Source organism: Anser anser (assembly GCF_964211835.1).
Source record: "Anser anser genome assembly, chromosome: 27".
Lineage (NCBI taxonomy): Eukaryota > Metazoa > Chordata > Aves > Anseriformes > Anatidae > Anser > Anser anser.
The window spans coordinates 3,682,321-3,709,940 of NC_139748.1; the positions used below are offsets into that span (position 1 = coordinate 3,682,321).

The window sequence follows — 27,620 nt, forward strand, 5'->3', positions numbered from 1 at the left end:
GATTTTTATTTTGAAACTAATTAATTAATTTTATTTTCACATTTTTGTTCCTTCCCCCGTCCTTCCGCACTGAAGCATGCTGCGGCCCCATGCAGGGAGCTGCTGGCCGCGGCTGCCCTGCCCGCGGTGCTTCTTTGCCCCTGTCCCGGTGCAGCCCCGAGGCCGGGGCCCTGCTGCTGCCACCCATGTCCCCACCCGTGTCCCCAGCCGTGTCCCCAGCCGTGTCCCCACCCGTGTGTGCCCCATCCGGGGTGAGCAGCGAGCGGCGCTGCCAGCTGCGGAGCTCTGCGACGGGCCTGGCCGGGCGGCGGCTCCCAGCTCCGCCATCCCACGGCACGACGTTTTCGCCAGGCTCTCTTCGCGCCAACAAGAAATAAAGGGCCTGGGAGCAGCGCGGGGGCGGTTCTGCAAACAAGCGGCCGTGCCAGGAGTCTGGGATTGTCTGGTTCTCTAAAGCCGTGGTCCTGTGGTGCTGGGAATCTGTGGTTCTGCGCTTCTCCGGTTCTCTGATGCCGTGGGTCTGTGATGCTGTGGTTCTGTGCTGCTGTGCCTCTGTGGTTCCGTGATGCTGTGGTTCTGTGGTTCTACGGTTCTATGGTTCTGTGGTTCTATGGTTCTACGATTCCATGGTTCTAAGGTTCTGTGGTTTTATGGGTCTGTGGTTGTGTTTCCATGACGCTCTGGTTCTACGCTTCTCTGTGATTCTGGTTCTGTGTTTCTCCGTTTCTGTGTTTCTCTGGTTCTGTGTTTCTCCGTTTCTGTGTTTCTCTGGTTCTGTGTTTCTCTGTTTCTGTGGTTCTCCGTTTCTGTGTTTCTCTGTTTCTGTGGTTCTCCGTTTCTCTGGCTCTGTGTTCCCGTCCCGCCGCACCTCTCCCCACCCCGCACCCCGATGACCCTCAGCACCCCACCTGCCCGCCCTGCGGCCGCCCAGCACCGGGAGCCGCCCGTCGGGTGCCGTGGGCGCCAGCCCCGGGCCGTGCAGCCCCGGCCGCCCTCGGAGCCCCAACACCGCCACGCCGGGCCTGGAAGGAGGCCGAGGCATCGCCCCAGGCCCCTGCAGCCCCCCGAGAGGGCCCGGGCCTCGTGGGGCGACCCAGCTCAGGCGGCGAGGCAGGAGCTGGGGACCGAGGACCTCCGCCCGGTGTCGCTGCCCGTTTGGGAATAAAAATGAGGGTTTTGCTCTGGTTTAACTGGGGAGTGGCACCGGGGCAACAGGGATGGCGTTAAGGGGAGCCCCCGCTTCACTGTGGGGGTCCGCAGCCCTCACAGCGCCTCCCCGCCGGCCCCCTCCGACGGGGTCAGCACCGTGGGGAGGCCTCAAGCAGGCCGCCATGACCACCCGGGGGGCCTCACGGAACTACACTTCCCACAACCCCCCCCCAAACCCCGCGGCGCGGCGGGCCTACAACTCCCGGCGCTCCCCGCGCGGCGCGCAGCCTCCCCGCGCCGCCGAACTACGACTCCCGGCGTGCCTTGCGCGCTCGGCGTCCGCCCGCCCTCCTCCCCCCCTTTGCCCCGCGGCGCCCCGATAAAGGTTCCGCGCCGCCCGCCGCGCGCCTCGCTCAGGCGCTGCCCCGGCAGAGGAAGGGCGGCGGCGGCGGGGGTCGGGGAGGCGGGAGGGGTGGGGGGGGGGGCGGCGGTGGCGAGGCCGGAGGAGAGGCGGCAGCGTGGCGGGGGCCGAGCGCGGCCCGTGGTGGGGAGGGGATAGCGGGGCGGACCCGCAGGACATGGAGGGCGAAGGCGCCCCTTCATGGCGGGGGCCCGGCGGGGCGCTCCGCGAGCTGTGCCGCTCCTTCGGCCACTACAACCGGCACCTGGCGCGGCTGCAGCACAACCTGCGCGAGACCAAGAAGTTCTTCCGCGACGTCAAGTACTCGCAGGGGCACCCCTTCGCCTCCGCGACGCCCGCAGAAGGATCCCCCCCCGCCGCCGGCTGTGGGGACGGCTCCCCCCGGGATGGCGGTGAGGGGGGGGCCGGGGGCGGCGGGCGGGGCCGGGCCGGGCTGGGTCAGGTCGGGGGGGCCGGGGTGGGGGCGCCCTGAGGGGCTGGGGGGGTGCAGCTGGGTCTGGGGGGGGCGAGGGGTGTGTGGCGTGAGGGGCTGGGGGGGAGAGGGGGGCTCTGAGGGATGCAGCTGGGTCTGGGGGTGAGGGGTCTGTGGGGTGGGGGGTGACTGGGTGTGTTATGGGGGTGCAGGTGGGCTTTGAGGGGCGCAGTTGGGTCTGGGGGCACGGGGAATGTGGGGTGAGGGGCATCTGGGTGTGTTGTGGGGTCCAGGTAGGCTCTGAGGGGTGCAGCTGGATGCGGGGGTTCGGGGTCTGTGGGGTTCGGGGGTTGTGAGGGGTGCAGCTGGGTCTGGGGTCTTGGGGCCTGTGGGGTGGGGAGTAAGGGGCAAGTAGGGGGTGGTTGGCTGTGTTGTGGGGGTGCAGGTGGCGTGGAGGGGTGCAGTTGGGTCTGGGGGCACGGGGACTGTGGGTTTGTGGGCGTCTGGGTGTGTTGTGGGGGCGCAGGTAGGCTCTGAGGGGTGCAGCCCCATGACAGGGTGCTGTTGAGGGGCTGCGGGCTGTGCTCTGGGGTTCAGAGGGGCTGTGGGGTTGGCGTGCACGTAGGGAAGTGGGGTGACTCGGGGTAGAGGTGAGAGGGGCTGTGGGGGCAGGTCAGAGCGTGGGTGAGGACCGGGGGGGGGCTGGATCCTGCACAGGGGTGTGGGGAAGAAGGTGAGGTGCCCCCGGCACGGGGTGGCCCTCGCAGCGTGGTTGTGAAGCTTTGCCGGGGGTGCTCCTTCATCCGCTTGGTCTTTGTCTGTGGCTGTTGACAAACATTGCTGCGGGTTGGAGACCTCCTGCCCTGTGCGGGTCCTCCTATTCCATAAGACTGTCTTGTGAGGAGAGCTTAGCGTGACATTAAATATATATAAAGATCTTCTTTATTCGCTTCCAAATGGTTCATGAGTCATCTCCGTTGGCTACTTGTCCATGCTTGTCTTATGCTTATAATTCTGGTTTGGAAATTGGAGGGTTGTTGAGCTCTCCTGTCAGCCTGTGTCAAAAAGGAGTGAAGTGTTCCACGTGAACTTTCGGAACAGAAGTGGATAGCTGTCTAAAAATCTGCTCTGTTTGTTTACATCTTTCTGTGACTTCAAAGAAGCAGGAACTGGTTGGTTTCACTTGCTTTCTATTAGTCTAAAGGCTGTTTGGGTGGCAGCACTCAGCTGGAGGTGTTCTTCTGTTTGGGTACTCCTCGTACAGCATCGCCAGCCACGTATCAACTGCGCCCTGAAAGGCTGCTTATGGGGCTTTGTGGGTGTGGAGGCAGCGTTCGTTAAATATTCCTGACATAGGTACGTATTTCCCCAAGTATCCTGCCTGCTCTTCCTACCACAGAGTGCTCGAGACTTTCTAGCTGTCAAATACTCACCTTGACCTGGTTTGAGTTTACACTGAATGTGGTGCCAGTTGGCCCTTAAGTATCAGGACTTCGGGAAACGCAGAGTGCTTTAGATCTTGTTTGTGCGAACAGTAATAACAGCGTAGGCTCTTGGTTCGGGCTTTCAGACAGAAGAAGTTGTATAACATTCACCGTTCTGAAGAATAAAACTTAAATCGGTTGTTTTCGAGCTGTTATTAAAGCGGCAAGGTGCTCCAGGTGGGTATGGAGCAAGGTAACAAACCTGCTCCGGGTTAGGCGAGGAGCTGAGGTGGCAGCCTTGAGGGGAGTGTGGAAGGAGGGGGAGGATGAAGAGCAGGGCTTGGTGAAGGATGGAGGCTGCCTGTCTTCAGTGAGTCACCGGCAAAATAACTGGGAACCAATGTGGTTATATATATGTGTGTGTGTGTGTGCGCGTGTTGTAAAAGCATGAAAAGACACAAGCCTTTGAAATCCAGAGCACTGATATAGCTCATTGCCTGTGTGCCTGAATAACCACCTCTGCATGGAGCTTCTTGTTTCTCGGCAGTTTCAGTTGATTATGTATTTCCAGTGCTCTCTGAAGCTTAGCAGATACTTTCTCTGTTAACAAACATTTTTTCCCCTTTCTAACGTGGGGAAGTTACTTGAAGTGCCAGAGTTGAAGAGGCACGTTTTGTACTGGCTCCGGAACCGTTTTTCCTAGGCTCTGCCCTACCAGGGGTTTCCCATTAAGAGGCGTTTTGATAAATCAGTTCCAAAGGCTGCTCGCAGCACTCTGCGGAGCGTGGAGGTGTGGGTGCCAATGGTTTGTGAAACGGGTAGGGAGCGGGAAGAGAAATGGACAGGGCGCTTACTGCCTGCAGTTGAAGTGGAAAAATAAACTGCAGAAGTAAATCTAGATGTCTTGGAAACAAAACAAATGTGCGGATTTTGCTTTTGGGACACCTGCGAAGCTGTTGCAAGAGCGTAGAAGCGTAACTGCCCTTTGAATCAACAGAGACCGAGCAGCCTAAATGCAGCCTGGGCTGCTCCGTCTGAGAACAGCCCCGGGAACCTGCCAAGCTGGGCGATTAAAGGAGGAAATGTGGCCCACCTTCCTCTGCCGAGGAGGATGACGAGCAATGTTTGGCAACAGTGGGGCGTCACTTACCGGGTGTTTCCTCTGTGGCCTTAGCACCAGGACGTATTCCGTATGGTAAGAGAGGGAAAATAACTTCAAGGGTGCAAAGAGTTGTGAAAATGGAAGCACCGAACCAAACCCTGCCTGCTTTGTCGTGAATAGTTTTTTTACAGTGACTTGTTACAGGGCTGGGCCAACCCCGCAGCTTCAGCCTGGGCAGATCTGACAGCTGCTCGGTGAGTTTCCACTTGGTTTCCTTCTTGGTGCTGTTAGCGAACGTGATTTTTACAGAGTCAGTATGAAACAAATCTTAATTAGGGATTCAGTAACGTTTTTTTCTACTATATGTAAAGGTACTAAGGGAAAAAAACCAGCAACTGTGCTTTGTGCTAGCTGTGTTTTTCTTTGTCCTGTGCTTGAAGCAGTTGAAACTCTTTGACCTAGGAACTGGAGGTGGTTTTCGCTGTTCATTTCTTGCTTTCCTTCGGGAAGTAAACTGAGCTGCACCTTTTGCCCGGGTAACCGCGGCATCTCCGGAGTGCCGGTTAGTAGCTGTGGTATTATTTTAATGGGTGTGTGCTGGGAGAGAAGCCCTGGGCCTGGTAACCTGATGGTGCCGTACGTAGGTGTGTTTTGGGGGGGGGGGGGGTGTATTAACCAACGGGCTTGGGGGAGTTCTTGTCCTGGTGCTGTACTGACCAAGGGTATGAGTCTGGGTTAAAATGTGGCGGTTCTGCCTGAGATCCCCCAAAGGCCGGTTAGGATTCCCGTTGTGCTGGCAGGTACATGGACATGAGATGAGCTTTAGGACTAGGTACTGCGCGGAGAGGTGGTGGTGGGGGTTCTCATGAAGAAACTCCTGAAATAAAGACGGTAGAGAGAGGAGATGGGAAACGCAGCCAGCCTTCCTTAAAAAGGGGGCGAGCGAAGCACTAAGGGCATCTGCAGGTTCGGCAGATTCAACCTAAGGTTGTTTTGCCGATACTTGGGCTGAATTCTGGGATGAGTCTTGGTGAGAGACTTCCTTGTTCTCGCACAGGCTGCCTTTCATCCCAAGGGCTTTAATCGGATGCACGCGCTTAAGGACTCCCCTGCGGCCAGTTGTCTGAAGTGGTTATCACATGTCTCTGGCTGGTACGGTGCGCGGGTGCCGTGCAGCGCCAGGGGAAGTCTTTGGTAAAGTCCTGCCGCGGGCAGGAGGTGCTCGCGCGGCTGGGAACCTCGCCGCATCTCCGCAGCGAGCGGGTTGTGAATCTGCTCTTTGTTAGGTCAGCGCTGCGGGGGGCTGCGTTCGCCCCGGCTTGTCTCGTGCCTTCCTTGCCGAAACCGACTGCAGGAAACTCGTTCCGTCAATGCCATCCCGGGGAGGTTGCGCGCGAGGAAGGTGTCTGAAAGATGGGGTATTTATACGGCCCTCCTGTGCTTCAGTAACTGCAGCTGAGCTGCTGCACTTGAATCATCTTGTGTTGGCGTTAACATGCAAATGCAGAAGGTGCCCAGAACGAGTAGAGGGTGAAATCTGCTTGTTCCTTTCCTGTTAAAAGCCCGTGTGAAGGGGACTTCGTGGCCTGTACAGCTCCTTCCAGAGCTGTTTATTTTGTGCTTGATGTCTGAAGAGCGAGCTTGAATTCCAGCTGGAATTCAACAGATGTAACTGGATCAAAGAGATCTCGTAGACGAAGGTCTACATGCGCCATGTCTGGGTTTTTGCTGATTCCTTTGTGCACTGCTGGGCAGATCCTGCCCTTCAGCCACTTGATGTGGCCACTGCTGTGGCTGCACGGGCTGAGAGGCTTGTCTGAGGTCACCTCCAAGAAGCGATGTCTCCCGTAACCATTTGCAGGGGTTCCTTGGTGTGCCAGAGGGACGCGAGCTCCCCAGGCAGGGCTCGGGGGTCTCCAGGCTGTTGGTTTACGGGGGTCGGGTTGTGGGGTTGAGGAGTGCTGTCAGGAGGAGGTGTGGAATGACTGGCGCCTGCCCTTCGGTTGGCAGAGGTGCGAGTATCCCGGTGTGTCGGAGTATCTTGTTTTCTTGGGCCTCGAGATGCTGAAACGATTTTGGATGCCAGAATGTGACTCATTAAAGGAATTTTAATAACCGTGGTGAAGCGGAACCTTCCCCTACAGAATCCCTGCTGGTGCTGCTCAGCTGGGCTGCGTCCGAGACTAACTCGGCGCTGTTCTTGCTGCCTTGCCTGACGCCGGGCACTCGGCCGGGTAGGCAGCGTTCAGGCCTGCCAGTCGGTTGTAGCAGCGGCGTCTCGATTTGGCGTTTCGTTCCCGGGTGCCATCTGCCTTCAGATCTGGAAACATGGGCCAGCTCTCTGGCTGCGGTGGAACACTGGCTGGTTTGTGCTCGGGAATCGTGCTGAAGGGCAGCAGATGGGGAATTTGTTTGTATCTCTTCTTTTTTTTTTCCTTGTACTACCAGAATTATTCTGTTGCCATGTGTAAGGTGACGCAAAGCTCCTTAGGCTTCAGCCGAGATGACTGAGCGTGGGAAAAGCTGTATTTAGGACTTCTAAAAGAACTCAGAAGCTAAATTCAATACCAAGACTGTTTTTTCCAGCCTTACTCTAGTAAGGCAAATGCAGGGAGCTGCAGCACTGTGGACTAAATTGAAGCAGCCCGGTTAGTGGGATGTTGTAGCTGATGCTTCCCGTGGCAGATGGGTGAGGAGAGTGACTGCGGGGAGTTCTGGCTCCTCTGCAGGAGGCGGAGATGCTCAGTAGTTTCCTTCAGCAGACTAAATGTTTGTGAAGTTGATAATATCTGGCAAACGGTGCTGATTTAGATCAGCTCTATAGATCACGTCCTCTGGGATGGAAAGGAGAGATACATTGGCAGTGCAGCCAGGGGGAGGAACCTGTTGCTTAATGCGTTACGGACCGCACCGAGAGCCTGCTGGCTGCTAGCAGAGCATCCTCCCTTGGGCTCGGCGCTGCCCGGGCTGGGGAAGGCATGACAGCTTCTTCCATGCCATGGCTGTGTTTCCATCACGGGGGATTGCTGGCAGAAGCTGTTAGTTCTGCTGCCGTTTGCGAGAATGCCTCTTTTTGAGGCTGGAGGGGGGGGGTTGCTGCTTTAATGCCGGTGTTCTTAGTCTTTGGTCCATGAGTTTGTCCAAGGATGCTCTCGGGAACCGGTAGATGTAAAGTATTTACCCCTTGTAAGTGTGTGGGTGGGGCTGTCCCCCATTCATAGCTGGTGCATTTATTTCTATGTGATGGGAGCGTTGTGGACCGGCAAGGCATCAAAACTTGGGGAGAGGCCGCTGTAGGGACCCGTTAGGCTTCCCTGAACTCTGGAGCAAGGTGAAACGCTGTTCCACCCCACAGGTGAAATCAGCCCTTTGGTTTCAGCCGTGACAATTGTTTCCTCTTTGCTTTTAGGGCCGACGGTTAATCTTCCACTAACCTGCTTAAGACAGCTCTGTGTAAACACTTTCTAGTGGAATAACTGGGGAGAGCTGTAGCAAACTTGCCTGGTGACTTGGTGCGAATCGAACTGCTGTGGACGGCTGTGTCGATGCAGTGAGAGCACTTAAATTGCTGACGTGAGCTCCAGGATGCTTAAGCAAATTCTTGGTGCTGTGTGGCCTGCCGTGGGGCAGCGGTGTCTGTACTGTAGCATCCAGCTGGCTTAGAGATACGAGAATTATTGTTCAGCCCACCTGTTCTCACGCAGTCTGTCCTCAATTTCAGGGCAGAACTTCATTTCCTTCCCTCGCCACGAGGAAGAGCACCTCCAGCGGACTGTGAGCTGGCACCCTTGCCTTCTGATTCTCGGCCAGAACTGTAATGCCAAGTGCCAGTTACTCAACATACTGCTGGGGGAGAAGCTGCTGCCTACCACCAAGATCAGCAGCGAGGAGAACTGTAAGAGGCGCCGGATCCGTTTCACGCATGGGACGCAAACACGGGTCAGTCTGGCACTTCCTGAGCAGTACGAACTGGTCCATATGATGGCAGCCCACCGGGGGCAGTGGGACACGATACCAGAGGAGGACTTAGAAATTCGTGGGGACAGCGAAGATCCTGCTCACCGGATAGCAGAGCTGGAGGTCATGCTGCCGTACTCGCTGCTAAAGGTAACTGGGTGTCTCTGTACCATTGCAGTAATGAATTCATTAAGGCGTAGCAAAATTACGTCCGCAATAAGCACAGGAATATTCCTAGTTAACGGAAGAGAAACTGGAAGCCTGATGTCTTTTTAATCTCCACCCTAAAAGGCTAGTAAGAATAAAGCTTCTTAATTCCAACTTCTGACAGAATGAGCTGACTTCATGAGGGTGGCTCTTACACTCCTGTGATGTCAGTGGAGGTTGAAGGCGTTAGGAAGGAGAAGGTGGGAGTCTGTTCTCAGGGCTGTGTGTGATCTTGCTGGTACGTTGCTTTGTCAGCCACCTTTCACTTACTTGTGAACCACGTTCCTGTCCTGGAAGTGTTGTGGTTTGGTGCTTAGCAAATATCTTTAAAGATGAGTGTTGAATTTCATTGGTTTTTATAGCTTTGATAAGCTTTCTTTGCATTTCAGATCTTACATTGAGATCTTGTTGTAGGGTAACACAACCTAGAGCATTGTACTTTGGCAATCAAACATCCACAATAACTTATTCTTACCTGCAAGTTGCTTATGTGCAAGGAATCTGATCTGTGCTCACACAAATAAGAGTATGAACTTTCTAGCTGGAGAGTGAAATGTCAAGGTAACGCTTTTCTTGGGCATCTGAATTGAGACGTGATTGTAATTAGGCACGAAATGGAGACGCGGTCCATCTTCCTCAGGTTGAAAAGCTTTACAAACCCCAACTGCAGCTGAAGTTGGCAGCAGCCAAGTCAATGCTATGTTGTAGGGTGTTTGTGGCTTTCCGTACCCACTGAAAGAACAGAAACACGGTGTTTATAGGCTGTACGCAGCGTCCACCACCTTCCTGAAGAGCACCAAATCTGCTGCTGGTGCTGCAATGTAAATGCCTGTTCTGGCTCTGCGTGTAAAATCCTGCCGTGCTCTTGCGTAAGAGTATTACCTTTACATTAATTTTACTGAGATGGTTTTATATGGGTCAGTTTAACAACACTGCAGTTTACAGCCCTCCTTACATCTATATTTCTCACGGGCGACAAAGATCTCTCTGTCTGGCCTTGGTTATATTTAGGACGTTTAGATGAAAACATCTACTCAGATTAATTTGAAAAGGGTTGGTGAAATAAAAAGCTCTTCCACTAGAAGGACAGGGAGGGTGAATCACAGCTAGCCTCAGATTGAGTCAAAGGATTCCTTACATAAAGTTTAGGGGCTAAAAAGGAATAACAAAACTATATTTTTAATGCTGATAGGAGGGCTTAGGCATTTTAGCAGCTCATCGGGGTAGGGATAGCTTCTTGTTAAATTACTGGAGTCCGGTGTCCTGCTGAGGGCCTCGTCTCTTTCACCCTTCTGGCTGATGTGTGTTTTCTAGCTCTGCCTAGCATGCACCAAGAAAACAAAGTTAAAAATACCAGCTAGTCATGGACACAGCTTCTGTAATTAATGGAATATATATCTGGAACGGTCATGGATGAGGTTTGTTGGACATTAACCAAAACTGTGTCTGCAGAACTACTCCGAGAGAACTTCTGCTTTTTATTAACTTGTGTAACAGAGCTGGTAGTCTAATAACAGTTGCGTGCTTGACAATAACGTGATAGTCAGTGCAGATCTCAAGGATTTAGCTTTGCCCAGAAGCCAGATAGCTTGGAGGAGCTCAGCACCTTTTGGGCAGAGAGGGAGGGAAACCACTCTGAATTTTACCCCACCTGATACCCAGAGTTCCTAGTTTAACTGTTTTTTTCTTCCCAATAGCAGATCGCTTACAGTATAGTACTGCTTCATGGTAACTTTGTTCTAGGTGTTGGGAGGGCAAGGAGACCTAGCAGTCTTGCTGGTGTTTAAAATCTTTCCAGGTCCTTCACTGTGGATAGTTTGAGGAGATGAGGATGCTTTTTGTTTACTGCCTTTGATTTTGACGTTTGAAATCGCGTTCATTCTGCATGATGGGAACACTTATCTACCAGTGGGATACCATTAAAGGGCCCTCAGTGGCTGCAGGATCTGGGGAATGCTCTGCAGCCCTTCGGGCCTAAACATCTCGTACCAAAAGCCTTAATTGCCCAGGCTGGCTTGGCCACCTGGGTTGCACGCTGTGGTTTTGTGCAGACACTCCGTGCTGACTCACGCTTCTTGGGGCAGGTACTCGCTTGCTAAATCTAAACTCCTTAGCCACTGCTCCAGCGAGGAAAGGTTAACAGGACTGAAATAGTTATGAATTCAATCACAGAAGAAGTCTGTAATGTGATGTGAACTGCTTTTTATGTTGAACCCCAAGTGTAGCGCCCTGGGTTTGGTCTGATAACCTCTCGATACCTGGGCTGGGCCCGTGCTTGTTTTGTGTTACCGAGGGATGTCTTAATCACAACTTGTTTCGCAGAAAAGGGGTGAGGAGGAGGGAGCCAAAAAATTCATTTGCTTGGGTTGTCCCCTGGGAGAACACCAGCTCGTGCTATGAGGTATGTGAACTTAGGGGTTTTTTGGTAAACGACCAGGGAAGAAAAACACTGGCAAAGCTGCTCTGTTCCTTGGGGATCGCTGTGCGCAGGAATGCATCTAGGTCACGGGGAATAATCCATCAAACCAGACAGATTATTAGATTTGCAGTGGAAGTAAACAGTTGATTCTTTCCCTAAATCTTATCAGTTGAGCCTGGATGCCCAAACAGACTTCTGCGAGGTAGTGCTTTCCATCTGGATGGCACAGCTGAATCAGAGGAGGGTAGCCAAGCTGAAGGCTTCCTTTCTCATGCCTTCATTTTGCTGTGTGCTTCATTCTACTTTGAGCCTTGGACTCAAGGTTTCAGCCAGGGCTTTGAGGGAAAGAAGAAATTTCAGCTGCTCTGGCAGAGCTGGAAAATGCATGAAGAAATGCAAGCTGGCTGTGTGAGCTGCAACAGAAAAAATAAATCAGAGTTTATTGTTGCGTTTCTTAAGGTACTGTAGCGATGATTCAGGTCATGTTAATTAGTAGTTGTTACGAGCAGCAAGAAATGTGGCTACATACCTGTGGAGTTATTTTAAAGTACATCCTGCTTAAAATCTCCTCCTTGAGAGTATTTTTGACATGTTTGGCAGTGGCAGTAATACAGAAACATGAAAGGTTTCTGTTCTGGCTGAGATGCTCTTCCCTCCACGCAGCACTGCTTTACTTTGGGGTGTGCTGAGATGCTGCTGCCGGGTACCAGCACCCAGAACCTGAGGTTGTCCCTCCTCTGTCCATTTACACGGGAATAGCCGAGGGCAGAAGATACCGAAAGCACCAGCAGCATGAAATTTCTGCCTTCTTTGTGAGACCTGTTCTCTGCTTCTGGTTTCGCTGGCTTAGCGGTGTCTTACAGGGGAAGATTTCATGGTCAGAAAAAGAACATTGCTTCTCAGAGTGTTGGCTGAGGGTGTACCCCTTCCAGCAGAGGTAAAACAAAATTCCCTGATCTAGTGGGCTTCAGAGTCACTGCACAAAACCAAAACAAAAGCTTTGTAGGTCTGTGAAGGACAGCAGTACCTGCTGGAGGCCAGAGGTATCGCTCAGCTTACCTGCGATTCTCTAGGTTGGTTACCTGGCCTCTGACCGGAATCCCCGTGGAAACAGAATAAGCTGGCAAGATCTCAATAAATAAGTAAAAGGAAATAAAATCAGCTGAGGGACGGGCTTAAGAATTTCTAAATATATACTTTTATATACCCCTGGAATCTCAGATTAAAAGGGAGGCTATGAGATTACCTCTCAATGTAACAGAGGCAGAGTACCTGTCTGGCTTCAGTGATTCACAGCCTGTCCTTGGAAGGCAGGGTCTTCAACCTGGCTTGGAATAAAACTGAGCTGGGCCTTCAGTCATGTTCCGCTTGGTATGTGTTTGGGTAGAAATCTGACTCAATTGGGTTAGCTTCTCGGCACCTCGGTTAACTGAACAGTGATTGAACTGCCCAAAGCTGAGCGAAATAGGACAAGATCCTGCTGGGATGTAGCAAACAATTCCTCATTTCCAAACGAGTTAAAAAGAACTTAGCTGCTGACTCAAGCTTAGTAAAATGGCACACCTCAGTGGTCCCGGGACGCCTTCTGTGGGACTCGGCTTGTCGTGTTGTAGCTCGAGACCTGCTTCATCCTGGATTTTAATTTTTTTGGTTGGGGTATGGGAGGCAGCAGTCATCCTGGCCTTGCAAGTCCGAGCCCGTGGATGTATACGCGGGGTGTGTGCATGGTGTCCTTCTTAAACCTGTGTCGTTGACAGCCGCTGTACAGCTGCGGAGCAGTGCATCATGCTTGTAGTGGAAGAGCTGTGACTTTGTGTACCTGGAGCTCAGATTGCTGGGTAGAAAGCTGTGATATTTATATAAAAACTAAGGACCTTTTAGTTAAAGAAACTACGAATGAGGTTACTTCACAGTGATTTCATGCGTACAGCCATGTCAGAAGTGTTGAAGTGTGTTTATAGTGTGTGACCTTGCGAGAACCAGCTGGGGAATTTCAGGAATCCGGCGTGATTCACAGGTAGTCCCCGGACGGGAGGAAGCGATCCCTGATAGCCGCATGGACAGCGTCAGAACTTCCGCAGGACATCAACTGAAAAAATAAAGGCGGGGGAAGAAGTGCTGCTAACGTCCCCTGGAAAAGCCGGAGAGGCCTCTATGGCAACAGAAGGACCGCTGCACTCTGTTCCCCGTGTGGGTTTTCTCCCTGTCTCCTAGAGACAGCGCTGGCTTCCTCCTTTGTTTACAGGCGCTGGCGTGAGTCACCCGTCCCGGGGAGCCCTGCGGGCTGCGCATCCCCTGCTGCGCCGGCTCCTGCGCCTGCGGCAGGTCCGCTTCAGCGCCTGGCAGTCCCGAGATAGCAGGAAGTCGTTACTGCCCCGGGGAGCAGCTCGTACACGTGGTCAAGGCATTGAAGTAACTCTAGGGAAAAATGATTGAAGAAGGCTTAATTATAGCCCCTCGTTGGGAGCTGGGAGCTTCGGTTCATCTTCGGTTCCAAGCCTTCAACACTTGCTTTCGTTATTTTAGTGAAGTGATGCATGAAATGCCAACGCTGTTCTCACATATCCAAGGGTGATTACCGTCTCCTTGCTTGTAAGAGAGAGGAGCGGTCTTAAAAGTGCACTTTTTTAGTAGGATCACTAAGAATTAGTGTCAGCAGGAAAGCGAAACTCTGGGTAGTAAGAGAATAAATGAATAAAATCTCCTAGGTTTGGCTGGATTTGCAGGATGTTACAGATAAGCTTCTCACAACCATGTGTTTCTCCTCCCAGTCTTCTGGCTGGGAGCTCTTTGGAAGAGGGTGGTGGTGGCAGCGGTGGGTAGTGTAGTGCTATCTGCTACGCTGAAAACTGACAGCACGAACATCTCCTCAACAAGCTGCAGACCAGGTAAACATCAATGGGAGGTCGAGAGTATTTACTGGGAGAGGTTGTTGCAAAATGGGGCAGGCATAAACGAAAGAACAACAACTATTCTGTGACAGCACTCCCCTGGGAAACCTTTTCTAAGTTTTGTTCTCAACGAGGCCAAACCTTAAAGGCACTTGGTGCAAAATAAGAGTTTTGGAGTCAGTGGGTACTGATTAATTCCTGGCTGCATCTCTGCCACTGGGCTGTCATCAGCCTTACAGGTAGGCTATGTACTAAGGCATGCTGCTGTGTGTGAGACTCCATAACTGTTGTAAAGGGTGCGGACGTATTTTGTGCTTTGTGAATGAATTGCAGTGTGTTCTTGCCTCTGTTAGTGTTGAGAAGGATCTGTACAAAACTATTTTTTACCTTCTTGCTTGTTAGGAAGTGGACGTTGTGGTAGCACCGTGTCGTGGATTCCAGTCTGCTGAAGCCACCCTGGGAGAGTACATGAACCAGGTCTTGCTCGTTGTCATCTTTGCCATCAGTGAGGCTGAACTTTCGTCTTCAGACGAGAACGAACTGCGCGAGATCAAAGAGAAATTCTCTTTGCCCATTTTCTTCTTCAAGGTGCCAGAGTCAGGGGTGGAGCTGATCTCTCCCAGAAAAACTGATAATGAAAAGTCCTCCCTCTACTGCCAGCTGATGGACCTGGAGTACCTGAGCACCAACCACTGCAGCTGCGGGGCGCCCAGTCCTGACACCGATGCCCAGAGCATGTTGGTGGAGCAGTTTGAGAAGCTCCGTCTCCTAAGCACTTTTTCCAGGCAGGTGCTTCAGAAGCATCTTGTGGAAGCAGCCACCAGCTTGAACGAGGTGCACTGCCGCTGCCTGAACATCTTCATCAATCAGGCTTTCGACATGCAGCGAGACCTGCAAATCACTCCCAAGAGGCTGGAGTACACCCGCAAGAAGGAGAACGAGCTCTATGAATCTCTGATGAACATTGCCAACCGCAAACAAGAGGAGATGAAGGACATGATCATAGAGACTCTTAGTAATATGAAAGAGGAGCTCTTGGAAGATGCTGCTAATATGGAATTCAAAGGTAACTACTGGCAGGAGAGTGATTGGAACAAATTGGTCGGGGCTTTAAAGGAGAGCGATGGGTGATGGTTGTAGTCTGCTAAGGGATGGTTGAGTGGCAGTCCAGACAGGTGACTCTGCAAGCCAGCTCTGAACTGGTACACAAAGGTATTAGTTCTGTAGTACCTACTGGGTAGAAAGCACTGTCCTTAAATCTGAGATCTCAAAATATGAGGTCTTGTTTTCTTATAAATCAGATGGTTTTCCCCCTTCTAGCTTGCTGCATGGTTTTGGGCAGGGTATTTTACTTCTCTGTTTTAATTCCCTGTTCTGCAGAAGAAGAAAATAAGTCTCAACTTTACCTCAGCCAGCATGTTGGGACGTGGGAATAAATCCATCCTAAGGAAAAAAAGTTTAGTTTTAGCAGTGAAGACTTGATTTGTGCTTTTTGCTTGCTTTCTTTGAGAGAGATTTGCATTAGACTTCTGAGTATAGAACCTGCTAAGATGAAACCCTTTTGGGTAGGTGAAAGTTTCTTTTAAAAAAAAAAAAAAATCAGCATAGTGTGCTCCTGAGGCCTGTGCTTGGCATTTGGTGTGTGGTTCTGGGAAATGTGGGGATTCTCACTGCATCTTACAAGTACCAGTATTTCTAGGAACACAAAAGCTGGAAGAATACGTGAGGGTGTTAGGTGTGTGAAGGGTGACGTGCCATCTAAATCCTGTCTGCAGGAATACGTGGCGTGTCATAAACATCAAAGTGACAGTTTGAAGGTTGGTACTCTACAGCTCTCCTGCTTGCGAAGCCGAGGTTTACTCTAACAATTGTTTCTCTTCAAAGGAAAAGTGCTTCTGTGGGCTGGTAGGGAAAGACTTTTCTACTTAAAATCAAAAAATAACTGTAACCTATTGACTTAGTACATAAATTATTCTCTGTGGTGTGAGAGGCCAAAATTGTAGATATTTTTGTCTTGCCCTATTTTCCCTGAATTTCAAACTAATGCTATGTCCTGGGAGGGAGAGGAGAGAGAAATGGTGAATTATGATTAATCCTGCAGGTTAGCATCTGGATCTTTTTGCTTCTGCAGGTGGGAAATGGATGAGATCTTCTCTGTTTCTTGAAATGTTTTTTTGTAGTGCCCTTGGAAAATGAATTGCTCATAAAGAGCTTGTTTCAATTCTAGCACCAATCTGTGTGCTAGGAGAAACAAACCAAAAAAAACTAGCACATGTTAAGGGCGCAGTCAGTGTGTGTTAATTCTACCTGTTTAGGGCTGCTGTTACTCCATTTTCAGAGGGGTAATAATCATTCCTGATGCTTTGTCTGTCTCACTAGAAGGGATACTCACCTGTACAGAGCTGGGGCACTGCTGTGCCGGAGTTCAGGATTCTGTATTTGCAGGAGAGTGTTTAGGGACAGCACAGGCCAAAACACCTGCATACATATTTGTTTATACACAAATGAAACAAGAAAAATCACTTACTGAGAGCCAACAAGATGCTGCGCTCTATTTGAAGTAATATCCTAAAAGGAGGAAGGTGTTATTTTGAGGAGCTAATGCCATCTGCCGATCACTGCATTTGTTTGAAGTAGGCTAGAACTGTTGTTGGTCAAAATCCAAAGACAAGATCTGCAGCTCCTCGTAGTAATCTGGTACTGTTCAGACTGGTTGCAGGGCATGATCAGCGATTTGCTCTGTTTGTTTAAAAATACCAAGTGATAATCAACCTCCTCAAGGTTCCAGGAAAAAAGAAATCGGGTAACCAGCCTGGCTGGTGTATCACTCGTCATAACATCCAGCGGTTGCTTATGGATTGCGGTGTGGCTTGGAAAAAATTCCTGACCTGTAATTTTTTAGATAGAAAACCAGCATTGTGCTTCTGTAACTACCCTCTAATTTTCAGGGCGATGGTTGCCTTGTCCTCACTGTACCACCGTAAACCTGGAGTGGCTGCAGATTGCTCGCATGGAGTCCATCGGGCGTTGCAGCATCCTGCAGGTTCAAACATCAGTGAATGGAGGCAAACATCAGAATACTTTCCATCTTGGTCAGATGTGATCTTTAGCTTCCTTGAAAATGGAGTAACCGTATGTGCATTCTTGAAGTTACTCTAATGCTTTTGTGTGTTCTAGCACAGCGTGGGAAACTTAATCAAGGTCTGTAGGATTGGTTTGGGGACCGCGTGTAAAACTGGCGTTGTGGCACTAGACAGGCAGACTGACAAAAACTTTAATCCTTTGTGAACAGCCACTCCGTGGGTTCTTCTGTCGCTCATAGGTTTCTTTGTATGAGTTAAATGCTGCTTGCTTCAGGTTATATCTGGGTTTAAAGCAAACAATGAGCCTCTGAAGGATCAAAACAGTGAAAAGGCCTTTGGAGCAGCTGCCTGGAGTGGTGCTGTGCTGTAGCTCTTCTGCGAAACGTTCACAGCAGCTTTCAGTAGCCGGTGTTGTAATGGCAATGTGCTGAGTACAAAAGATTTCTTTCTTTTCTTCTGTGCAGATATCATAATTCCTGAGAATGGGGAACCTGTTAGTTCCAAGGACATAAAGTGTTGTATTAAGCAAATTCAGGAACTGATTATTTCTCGATTAAACCAAGCAGTTGCCAACAAGTTAATTAGCTCAGTGGACTATCTCCGAGAGAGCTTTGTAGGGACTCTGGAGAGATGTCTGAAGAGCCTGGAGGAGTCTTGGGAGGTTTCAGTGCATCCTGCAAGAAATTTGGAGAAGTCGAAGGATGTTTCTGTACACATCACAAGCAATTATCTCAAACAGGTATGGTGGCTCACATGGCTATCTGGAATACTAGAGTAGCCTTTTTTTTTTAATCCTGATGTAGCAAGGGTGGGAGGAAATGGAGGTGCTGAGTGACATTAGAGAAACACAGCTTTGTGGTGTGTGTGGGGGACTGGTGTCATTAAGGGAGGTGCTAAAACATGGGAACAGTTTTATTCTTAAATTTTCACGTGCAGGCCTAGCACTTACCCTTCCTAAATCTGTGTAAAGTGAACAAATCACAGCCTAGAAACTCCCGTGAGCTTAATAAAAATAAATGAATTGAACTAAGTGAATTGTGGAGTGTTCCACGTAGTATCTTTTTTCATTTTTGGAGGGTGTAGCAAATATTATAGTGAGTGTAGCTTCCAAATTTCCCGTACTTTCATCTTTCCCCTGCTTTCCAGATACTGAATGCTGCCTATCATGTTGAAGTCACATTCCACTCCGGCTCAACAGTAACCAGGATGCTGTGGGAACAGATCAAACAGGTAAGGGCATTTTATTACTTTTAGTAGGTGTCAGTGTAGTGAATTTCGTGGTGCAAAAAAATATTTGAATACTCATGGCTCTCCTCTAAACTTAGGCTTTGGGCACATGCATTGCAAAGCTGTTGCTTTCTTGCTTTGCACAAAGGCTGTGCGTATAGTTTATTCCTGGGAATGCTAATATTAAATTTAAAGCAAATACCCCTTTAATGTTTCTTCCTTCTGTTCTGAAACAGCAAAGGAATGATGAAGAGTATTTTGAAACTTTCTGCTGTTTACATTTCAGATAATTGCTTGGGTTTGAGGGTTTCTTGCATTTTTCATTTGTTTTGTAATGCTTCTTGATTCAGTTCAATTCACGGTTCTCCCTCCAGAGCAGACCAGACTTCTCAGGTCTTTGTTTTAAAGTTGTCTGTTAAAACACACATCTTTCTGAAGTTTACTCTAAGAGCTGTTGATGACCTTCCCCCTCCTGAGTTTTTTGTATGGATAGCTGAGAGGAATGTGGGTTTTTCACAGATAGGTGCAGTGTGGACTGAGTGGTAACAAACCTTCGGAGTCCTTCATCGGCATGGGGAAGGATCCAGACTGGGTGTGAAGCAGCTGGATTTTTGTGGCTTCTAATATAGGGCGGAGAAGGGCAGCTTAATCACCCAGCAATTTAAGGGAAGTGGTGCATACCAGCACCTAGGACTTCCACACCAGGGTGTCCATCCGCAAAGAGCTGCGTCACTGCAGCTTCCTCCATTTGAGGAACATCTGTCTTCCCGAGGCTCTGGCTTACTGCGTATGCTTACAAGCTGAAAGCAGTCTGTTCTGCTGTGAGCTGTGAAGCAGTTCAGAACTGTCTTCCTTAAGATCCCCTTGTTCAGGGGCACTTATTCCATTATGGCTCCAGATGTTTCTGCAGCCTGATCAAGTAGCAGCCCCTTGCTGGGGACTGAGCCAGCCCTTGTCCTGTACCACAGCTGAGGTTGCCCAGGTGGTGGCTGTGTAACTACATGCCTCCTTGGTCAGATTTGAAAGGGTGATTGGCTTGTAAGAATGGGCAGAGGGGATATTCAGAAAGATCAGATCTCTTATTGTGTGTATGTGTGCAACTCTGATCAGTATCTCTAAATCAGTCGCTGTAAGGTAACTATTTAACCTAATTCTGTGTGCAAATGATGGTATTGTTACAGGGTGTCTCAGGACTCTGGGTAAATTGACTGGCCTTTTGCTTTTCTGTAGTAGTGCCTTAATTCTGTTTCCTTTTTTACTAGATAATCCAGCGGATTACATGGGTGAGCCCACCTGCCATCACCAGCGACTGGAAGAGGAAAGTTGCTCAGGATGCTATCGAGAGCCTCAGCGCATCCAAGTTAGCCAAGAGCATTTGCAGCCAGTTTCGAACCAGGCTGAACAGTTCCCATGAGGCTTTCGCCGCTTCCCTGCGACAGGTGAGTAAGGGGCTGTTAAGGTGGAAATCTTGTTTTGTACGTTGATGCTCTTAGAGGATTTTTAATGGCTAAAAGAGCAGTTTGTGCAGTTAACAGCACGGTAGAGGTGGTGGAGTTGATGCGAGTGTCCTAATACAAGATTCCATTTTTAAACTAGGGATGCTGTAAGTAGGATCCTCTACTCAGTTGTGCAAGGACCCTCAACCCTCTTATACTAGGGTTTTGGACCAGGCAGGATGACAGCTATGTGTGATACCTCTTACAGCTAGAAGATGGCCATTCTGGCAGGCTGGAGAAAACAGAAGACCTGTGGCTGAAGGTGCGGAAAGATCACGCTCCTCGGCTAGCACGACTCTCGCTGGAGAGCAGGTCCCTTCAGGATGTGCTGTTACATGGTGAGCGCTGTGCTTGATGTTCTCAGTGTTCTCTTCTTTACCCTCCTATTTCTGAAGCAGTCAGTGGGTGTAAGCGGGTGGGAGGGATGTTTTGCTTTGCACTAAACCACTTCAGCGAGCTTCAATCTGACACATGCTGAGTACCTTGAGTTGTGCAGCTGCTAGCCTGTGAAAAGCTCCAGGCTGCCAGCCTGACAGCGTACCTCTCATATAACATGAAGGAATAAACACATTTTAATTTCTGATTACATGGATGTTGTGCCTTACAGGCAAACCAAAGCTGGGCCGTGAGCTGGGCCGAGGACAGTATGGCGTGGTCTATCTGTGTGACAGCTGGGGAGGGCATTTCCCTTGTGCACTGAAATCTGTTGTTCCTCCAGATGAGAAGCACTGGAATGACCTTGCACTTGAGTTTCACTATATGAGGTGCGTGTTGTAAGTGCTTTTCTCATTCCGTACGGATGTCCTTAAATTCACTGCTGCAAACAAACATTATTTGCGTAGGCAGAGCCTTGCTGGCTGTATTTCTACTTTGCAGTCAGTGAGCTGACCTCGTGAAATGCCAAGCTGCAGTTTCTAGCAGAGGCAGGACAGTTTGCTGGTGTCACTGCAAAACGTAACAGGCACAGAACGGTGGGCAGGGAAGCTCTTTCCTGTCCTAATCTGATTCTCTGGTATCTATACTGTTCAAATGCTTGCTGGTTTTCAGATTAAATTAGAATTAGTGGAGTATGATAGCAAACAGTTCTTTCTCCCTGGATTTCTGGTGTTCTTTTTCCAATCTTCGTCTTCTCTAAAGTCACAAAATAAAATGTTGGGTCTACACTACAGAAACTGACTTGGTCTTCAGTTAAATAGCTGCAGGCAAGTGCTGCCGTAGAGGCAGCTGAAATAATAGTGTTTCTTTGGTACTGTAAGCTTTAATAGGCTTTCTTGAATCTGATTAGATCAGATGGTACTAAACTGTTATGGTCATCAGAACTGTGGGTGCTGTGATTATTTACACACGTGGCACGTGGATAGCGTCGCTATAGGTGGATCTTACTCCTGTTGTACTGAAGTTGCAGCTACTGGGCATTTTTCCTTTAGAAGGTGAGGCTTGGGGGGTGGAGAGAAGGAGATAAAAACGCCTACCTTTCTGTGCTGAACTTGTTATAGGTCTCTACAGTCACACGAGCGGCTCGTACATCTCCATGGTTCTGTGATAGATTATGGCTATGGAGGAGGTTCCAGCATTGCCGTCCTATTGATAATGGAACGGCTGCACAGAGACCTCTATACAGGACTGAAGGTAACAGCAGTCTGTGTGTATGTACAGTTTAATGTATGCATTTAAAAAAAGCCTAAATATCTGTTCATCTGCGAAACAGGCAGTGTTGAAGTGAGGAAGCGTGAGGTGTGGTTCTGTCTGCCACGTCCCTCTTCTGAAGGGGAAAATTCTGTATGCTAAATGCAGGGTTGTGGATCTTTTTATTATGCAGATAATCTTTTTTCTGGGGTGTTCTGGGGCTGTACATAGCATCAGAACTAGACTTCATTGGTGCAGTGGTGCATATTCCTTGGTCTCAGTCCGTGTGCTGGAACATCTCGTATCGCTGCAATGTCAGAAATCATGTGGCTTTGTTCTTGGCCTTCCTGTCTGCCTGTTCCTTGGGCTTTCACCAAGCTCTTATGTCTGTTTCTTTAAAGTTTGTAAACTCCTCAAGTGTGCTGAGGCTACAGCAGCGTGGTTACTGTTGTTGAAAAGTAATAAGCAAGACTACCATCTCTCAACCGGTAAAACCAGTGCATAGGGAAAGTAGGAGTAGCTCCCCTTGCTTCTGTTGCCTGGTGAATTTTTTGGGAGGATGGTCTTGCAAGAGCTAAAAGAATTAGATTTTGATGTTTTCTTGGTAAATAAGAGTAAGCAAAAGTAACTTCCACTTGTAGGAATTAAGTCTGCGTGTTTATTTTTTCAGGCTGGGCTAGAATTAGAAACACGATTACAGATTGCCTTGGATGTGGTTGAAGGAATCCGTTATCTTCACAGTCAGGGACTTGTGCACCGGGATATCAAACTTAAAAATGTCTTGGTAAGGAAAACTTTTGATCTGACTAATCCTGAAGTCTTACGAGGCCCTTTAAGTGGGAGGGAGGAGCGTGCTATAAATGAAGTAATAGCATTATTCATATATCACGAATTGAAAGATTTTATCGTTAGCAACAACTGGTCTTGCAGTAGGGTTTTGTAGCTCAATTTCAGTCAGAGCCTAGGGGAAAAGGAACAGTAGAGTCTCTTCTCTTGAAGGTAGAGAGCTTGAGCTACAAGTAAGACTTCTAGTTCCTAGCCTTATTAAACCCAAACCACACCCTCTGTAGAAGACGAGTGAAGACGTGTTTTGTTGCTGAGCTTAGCTAGGTAAGTGTCAATGAGCAGCCAAGCAATCAGAGAAGCTTACCTGAGAACAAATGCTCAACCCTTCGAACAGACACAGCTTAAAACTGTAATATTAAAAAGCAGTAATAAAACTGGGAAGCATGATTATCAGCTGCCTGTGTATGAATTCTTCTACAGCTTGACAAGAAGAATCGAGCCAAAATCACTGACTTGGGGTTCTGCAAACCAGAAGCTATGATGTCTGGCAGTATTGTAGGCACACCTATTCATATGGCTCCTGAACTTTTTACAGGTATGCATGTGGATTGGATCCACTACTGTCTCACTCTGGCTTGTATTTTGCAGGCCATTACTTTAAACTAATACATCAACTTGCTTATGAAGGGAAAAATAATTAAAAAATGGGTCAGAAGACTATGCTTACAATGCATAATGTATTGTCTTTCCGTATTTTAAGTCTTAAATCCTTGCTTACTTGAAAGAGGTGAGAACTGTTGGATTCAGAAGCTTTGGTGAAGTGATCAAAACTCCTATAACTATTAGTTTTGCAATTGTTAGGTGGAAATATTTGTCTTTCACAAGTTAATACCTCAGAAAGGGTCCTCTGGTTTTTGTGTAGCTGCTGAGTAAAGAATTTCTGAGCTGTTGCGAACATGCAGCCTATGCTCACATTCACTGTGCTTCTGGCAGGCACTTGATCTAAAATTGAAAGTTTCCTATTCAAGCATCCTGCAGTAGCACTTAAAGGTCCACATCAGGTTCAACAGAGTCCTTCTGGCCTGAGACGGTTTCCCTGCTTTGACAAGATTGCAACCAAACTGAAGCAATCCTATTTGTGTTAATTTAGAAACTATTATTCAAGTGGTTCTCAGTACTAACAATGAAATACTTGTGACTAGCAGGCCAGATCTTGATCTTACAAAGACGTGAGTATTGGCTTAGCCCTTACGCACTTACTGTGCTCAATCTTTTCTTATTCAGTGGGTGAACCTGCTATAAACCAGTAGTTGCCAAACTTCTCCATTGAGAGGCTGCTGTTAGCTCTGTGGACTCCTGGGCTAGCAGCAGAGCTGAACAGAACTGAGGGTCTTAGAAACGTTTGTGTGTGATTCTCTAGAATACACCTGACCTGCAGTGGTCTGTGAGCCTCAGTTTGGGAGCTGCTGGTACAAGTTAAGGGTACAAATTCTCTGAGAAGGGAAGGTCTTCAGCTTATCCCTTCACTTTTAGCAGTAACGCCTGTTATGCTGCTAGGCTTCATACAAGTCCTACCTCCTGGCAATGAAGTTATGGTTTTAATCTGAGGATGTGGAACACTGAAATTAGTTTTGCTCGGTTTCCAGTGATTTTTCTTTTTGCCCTGCTGATCAGATATATGTATTTGTCACAGGAAAATACGATAACTCAGTGGATGTTTATGCATTTGGCATTCTGTTTTGGTACATTTGTTCGGGACATGTGAAGTTACCAGAAGCTTTTGAGAGATGTGCAAGCAAAGATCACCTTTGGAACAACGTTAGAAGAGGTATAAATGGCTTATGTTGAACTCTATTGGGTGACACTGTGCTTGTGTAAAACTTGAGAGGAGGTGAGGAAATAGATTTTTATCCTCTTGTAACTGAAAGGTAAAAATACAAGTTGTATTCTTTCATTGACTGTCTAAAAATTAAAATTTATTTATATCTTGGAAATGTTCTACTGAAATCTAGCTAAAATTAGCAGGGATGAAAGGAGCAGGCTTTCCGTTAGCTGCCTTCTTGCCATAGTGTCACAGGAGCTGTGCTAACACACCACCTAAGCACTGTACTGCTGCGCAGGGTTTATGATGTAAACCGGATCCCAGAATCAGCCAACCGTGGCCTGATCCCCTCAAGAATGCTTAATCCCTCGCAGCTCCTGGAGGCCGTGGTGATCTGTACATTCAAGTGCTTCATGTGTGGCATGGAGGGGAAGCTGTCAGTGGTGGGCTGCATTTTGAGTAAAAGGCTGATGGCTGTTCCCCGAAATATAAACTTACTTTCACATCAGGCTGCTGTAGGGTTAGCTTAGTACTGTGTTTTGAGGTAGCTTAATCCTTCATGCTGCAAGGTGATGTCAGAATGCTTTACTGCTTTGTGCCTTTAGTTGCTGTCCATATAATCTCTCCCCTTCTCATGTGAGAAAGATTAACTCAGATGAGTGAATCTTGTGTTTGGTCAGAAGGCCACGTACACTACACTCATTGCCTGTTCCCACCGTGAACTTGCTCCCAAAGGTACTACTACAGTGCTTGAGGGGGAATGCCTTTTTTTTTTTTTTTAACTGGGGAGAGTACTCATTTTGTTTCCAAATCCCTCGTGAGGAGGGGGGGGTTTTCAACCTGCACCAAAGTAATGAACATCAGACAGTTTTCTATCCTGGTTGACGGTAACTGGGTTCCTCTCCCTTTTCCAGGAGTTCGCCCAGAGCGCCTTCCCGTGTTTGATGAGGAGTGCTGGCAGCTGATGGAAGCCTGTTGGGATGGAGATTCCTCCCAGCGCCCTCTCTTGGGGATTGTTCAACCTATGCTGCAGGGGATCATGGACAGGCTCTGCAAGTCAAGCTCTGAGCACCCAAATAAAGGGTTGGATGACTCTACTTGAAGAGGAAGCACAGAAGAATTCTTGATTATGGGAGAATTCTGAACCCCTAACTCTGCAGATGGCTTCTTCAGATGCAGTTTTTTGTGGCTAACATGAGTGGGACAGGTAATAGCAACCAAAAGGTTGCTTGTAGAGGTGCGACTCTGGGCATGTTTCATCTTGAACAGAGGCCAGAGAAATCTCCCTGGGACACCCTATTGATGCTAGTTACCCCGCTGCAGCTTTTATTACGGAGTGGCACAAGTAAAATAGAAAATCCACTCCCTTGAACTGAAAGGGGTTTTTGCCAATCCCACACAAACACCAATCAAAGAAAAACATCTTGTGTGTTTGGGTAGCATCTGTGTTGCTAGGAGCTGATCATGACAGTCTTTACTCAGTAAAGTAAAAGCTCTCTTCCCATTAACTGACGGCCCTAGGTGGCCTTCAGTCAACACGTCACTATCCCAATCACTTAGATTGGCACCAATTACAGTGCAGTCAGAGTGGAAAAAAAAAAGAGGCTTTAGGCTTGAAGGCGTTTAGAAGCTAAGAGTGTCTATCTGTATTAGCTTCTTGCAACACTCCAAATGTTTACATTGACAGGAGCAAAGCTTCCATGTTTTACCTAAGGGGGATTATCTACTGTTCCACTGCAGTTAAAATACCCCAAGTTATAAGCTATTTATCTCTTATGTACCCTTCACCCCTTATTTCTGTAAACAAGCTCTTTTCTGGTAGTTTTGCTTCATAACAGTTATTTAAATATCTGAAGAAACCTGACCTTTCTTTTTTACAGTCTTCTGGTAAAATGGAAGACTGCTCAGAGATTCTATATTGTAATAGAGAAACATAAAGTCATTACATCTAATGACTGTCCATGGGGGAAATGCCAATTCATTTTAATTAAATTTGGGCTTTGAATTCGTTGTGAAGGCAGTAACAGTTTTAAATTGTGCTAACTATGACAGATGTATTTTTAAAATAAGGTTTCTTCAGCTTTTTTAAATTCACGTGCTTGGTGAGAGCATAGTCGAGGGAAAACAGGTCATTCATTCTTCAGTAGCTGTGTATTGTTGCCGTGTCCATTCATCTGATTGCTTCACTCTGGGATCTCTAATTTGGCTGTATTGAAAAGAATAAAAAATGGGGGGAGGGAAATCCTTGCAAGGAAGGTATGGGTTGGGATGGTCCTGGCGCCCTTATGAAGAGGGCTGCTCTTGAAAATATCCTTGCCCCTTGTCTTTTGCATTTCTAGGGCAACATACCTGTGCGGTGGAGGCTGAAATAGAAACTGCACCTTGTTTACTACGTGAGGAAATAGTGAGTTGGCAAGTTCTCCCTAAGCTTACTGTTTTTCCCAGCTGCAGGGGATGGTCACCAGTGGCTTTGTTTCGCAGGAAAGCTAACATGCTGCATCCAGAATAGTGTAGGCATGTGGAATTCCTGCACCCCGTTGCTGGAATTTATTGTCTAGTACACAGCAAAAACACAACTGATAATCTGCCTGTTAAACAGCTTGAGCAAAGGAAAGGGATACTTAACCCTGCAGTATTAGTTTAGTTTAAATCTTCCCTTCTTTGTGCAATAAACAGAATTAATGCTTTTTTTATATAAACTTTTTTTACTTACTTGCATGTGTGGGCATTTTTCTGGTCTGTGATGGCATTACCAGTGCGGTTCTATACAGATACAGCTGCTCCAGCTGCCCCAGCCCAAGGTGCAGCGACCAAGAACCACATGCGCAGAAGAACGAATACTTTTCCGAAGTAGAATTGCTAGGCATTTCACTGCCTTGGTGCACGTCCATGCCACCAATGACACTAATAGTATTAACTCTTTTACTGTGTGCGGTGGTTAGTAACCTTACCTACAACTAGGAGAGTCGATGTCAGTCTCTTGCGGTTAATAGAGATAGCTTATGTAAATAATAAATGTATGAATAAAATTTAAACCTCTGTATATGCAATTCCAGAAATGGCTTGTATAGCTCTTCCTATGTACTATCTCCAGGCACTTATCTGATGCATTTTTTTGTGTTGTTTGTAGCTACGTTGATGTCTTGTTTCCATTTGGTTTGTCTTCTTGCATGTACAGCATCACAGATCAGCAGGTTTTCTCAGGCTTAGCACTGCTACTTCTCTGCACCTTTTTTTTTTTCCATTGGGTATAAAGTTCTTCCTGGCTGAACATGTTTTGAGAGGCTTCACACATTCTGTTTATCCTTTAAATCAGTATTTTTTTCCCCCTGCCCTCACTTAGAACAAGGAAAAAGCTATACTGAGAACTTGAACATTCCTCAATCTGTGACTACAGGCATGGGTGTGCAGTTATATGAGAAGATGGGGAAGTGGGACCAAACCCAAGTCCTGTTAACCTTGGGTGGTGAGCTGAGCAGGTCCTCTTCTCTCAGACAAGGCTACCTTTACAGCTTTGTCTGCTGAAGATGTTTGTTAAAATATGTTTTAAAATGAGGTTGTGAAAGGGTACTTGTTACTGAGGCATTGTACATCCTAC

General features: G+C 48.3%; 1 protein-coding gene across 1 annotated transcript; it reads left to right on the forward strand.

Moving 5' to 3' along the window:
* Positions 1 to 1,619: 1,619 nt before the first annotated feature.
* Positions 1,620 to 27,078, forward strand: DSTYK (dual serine/threonine and tyrosine protein kinase). Its single transcript, XM_083812175.1, has 13 exons — positions 1,620 to 1,962; positions 8,230 to 8,615; positions 14,385 to 15,048; positions 17,530 to 17,804; positions 18,212 to 18,295; positions 19,555 to 19,731; positions 19,997 to 20,126; positions 20,396 to 20,552; positions 21,285 to 21,417; positions 22,085 to 22,198; positions 22,681 to 22,795; positions 23,894 to 24,028; positions 24,937 to 27,078. The coding sequence occupies exons 1-13, from the start codon at positions 1,728 to 1,730 to the stop codon at positions 25,122 to 25,124; spliced, it is 2,793 nt and encodes a 930-aa protein (XP_083668301.1). The 5' UTR covers positions 1,620 to 1,727; the 3' UTR covers positions 25,125 to 27,078.
* The last annotated feature ends 542 nt before the right edge of the window (positions 27,079 to 27,620 follow it).